Here is a 1682-nt window from a genome sequence, read left to right as displayed (position 1 = left end):
GGGGTATCTTTTAGGGATCACGAGGGTCATATCGTCTCCACGCGACCACCATGGTCGAAAGATAAGTAGCTAGCTAACTATGGTGCCCGTGATGACCGTTTTTACATCTTCCTTTTCTTTTCGGCTCCACAAGAGACAATATTTCTGTCCGTTCCCTCTTCACAATTTCTTTGATCTCCTCGATCGGGAACGACGGAAGGAATGACGAGGGTGATCCTTTCGGACGCTTTGAATCCTCACAATAGAAGGTCCACATATCCACGGAAAGGAGGCGCCACTATGTACATGGGTAACATGTCTGATAGGATATGTCGAGGAGGACGTGTCGTTTTGCCTACGACGTGTCTGGAGAGGATGGAAGAGAAATGGGAATGATGGGAATGATGCCATCGATGCTTGTCGTATTGCCGTATTTCCTTATTTGGGGGGGGGGAGTCCCCTTGCCATCATTTACGTAGTCAACTGAGCTGACTTGGCTCAGCCAACGGTAAGGCTTCAGATGTTTAGATACTCTTTGCGTTCATCTTTTTCGCAGGATCATTACATGCCAATCGCCAATTGCCTGGCTCGATTATTCTCGGGCTGCCGCCTGATTCTTAATCTTCGAGAGCAGCCTGAGAGGCTTCCGACTCTTATCTTCACTGACACAGATGACGAGCCCGGAGTGGTGGATTAACTTTTGGGTCCCTCCGATGAGATGCTTGTGTATGACGATTTGTAATTTGGGGTCCCCGTCCGTTCCTAGTCTTTACGTCGGTGGAGTTTCACCTAGAAGTGGAGGATTGAACATGAGAGACATGGAATAGGACTCGTCGGAATTGGGACATTTACAAATTCTCATAATATATAAGAAAGGAATTAATACAACCTTCGCAATTCTCAATCGAACACCCATAGAACATTTCCGTTTTTGCCTCCGTTTCCCTCCAGAGGGTTTCGCCAAAGAAAAAAAGGTTCTCGATGTATGTAGTCGTCGTTATGTACATTGACCCTGTCCTCCTAATGAATACGCTGACTGTCATGACACCACTTTTCGAGTAAATCCAGGTGGGAAGCCTATGCATATCTATGCTGCCCAGCAGCGTAAGTAATATGAACAAGCGATATATTCACGCTCTAACCAATGACGAAAGAAATCAAGTCATGAAATCATTTAATATGCCCTTGCCTTCTCGAGTTCGATATCATCGTCGGTATTCAAACTGATGACGTGTTTCGGGGCTCTCAAAGATTCTTCCCTTACACCACCTCTCTCAAAAGCCGGCTGCTCAAAGTCCGACCCGTGTTTCCTGTAGCGTGGTAAACAGACAGACAGAACAATGGAATAGGAATCGTACTCGGGTCCGATGATAGTGATGAAGACGACGAATGCGGCAACTGCACCAATAAATATTCCTTGGACCTGTATCCAGAGGCGTCAATATATAGAGCGCTAAAATCCCAGCTAAAAAAAACACCCACCTTTGCGTAATCCGGAACGATTATCTTTTTGCCGTCCTTGACGATGGTAGTTGTTAGGTGTTGACCTCCAACTAAAATAACATTCCATTATACAGGTGTGTATCAGGACGGATTTTAATCACTTGCCAGTTTCAATTTGAGCCGAGGCAGCGGAGATCATCTTTAGACAAAATATTCGATCATGGAAAAACGTTGAGATTTGTAGAGCTCACATTTCCAAG

General features: G+C 45.4%; 1 protein-coding gene across 1 annotated transcript; it reads right to left on the bottom strand.

The window, feature by feature from the left end:
• Window positions 1-1153: 1153 nt before the first annotated feature.
• LACBIDRAFT_296794 (uncharacterized protein) lies at window positions 1154-1621 on the bottom strand (the record flags this gene model as incomplete). The annotated part of the gene is made up of 3 exons (XM_001890573.1): window positions 1154-1402; window positions 1462-1532; window positions 1588-1621. The coding sequence occupies 3 exons, from the start codon at window positions 1619-1621 to the stop codon at window positions 1154-1156; spliced, it is 354 nt and encodes a 117-aa protein (XP_001890608.1).
• Between the last annotated feature and the right edge of the window lie 61 nt (window positions 1622-1682).

Source organism: Laccaria bicolor, genomic scaffold (genome assembly GCF_000143565.1).
Source record: "Laccaria bicolor S238N-H82 LACBIscaffold_115 genomic scaffold, whole genome shotgun sequence".
Taxonomy (NCBI): domain Eukaryota; kingdom Fungi; phylum Basidiomycota; class Agaricomycetes; order Agaricales; family Hydnangiaceae; genus Laccaria; species Laccaria bicolor.
The sequence above is the reverse complement of the archived record's forward strand: the minus strand, read 5'-3'. Positions and strand labels throughout refer to the sequence as shown.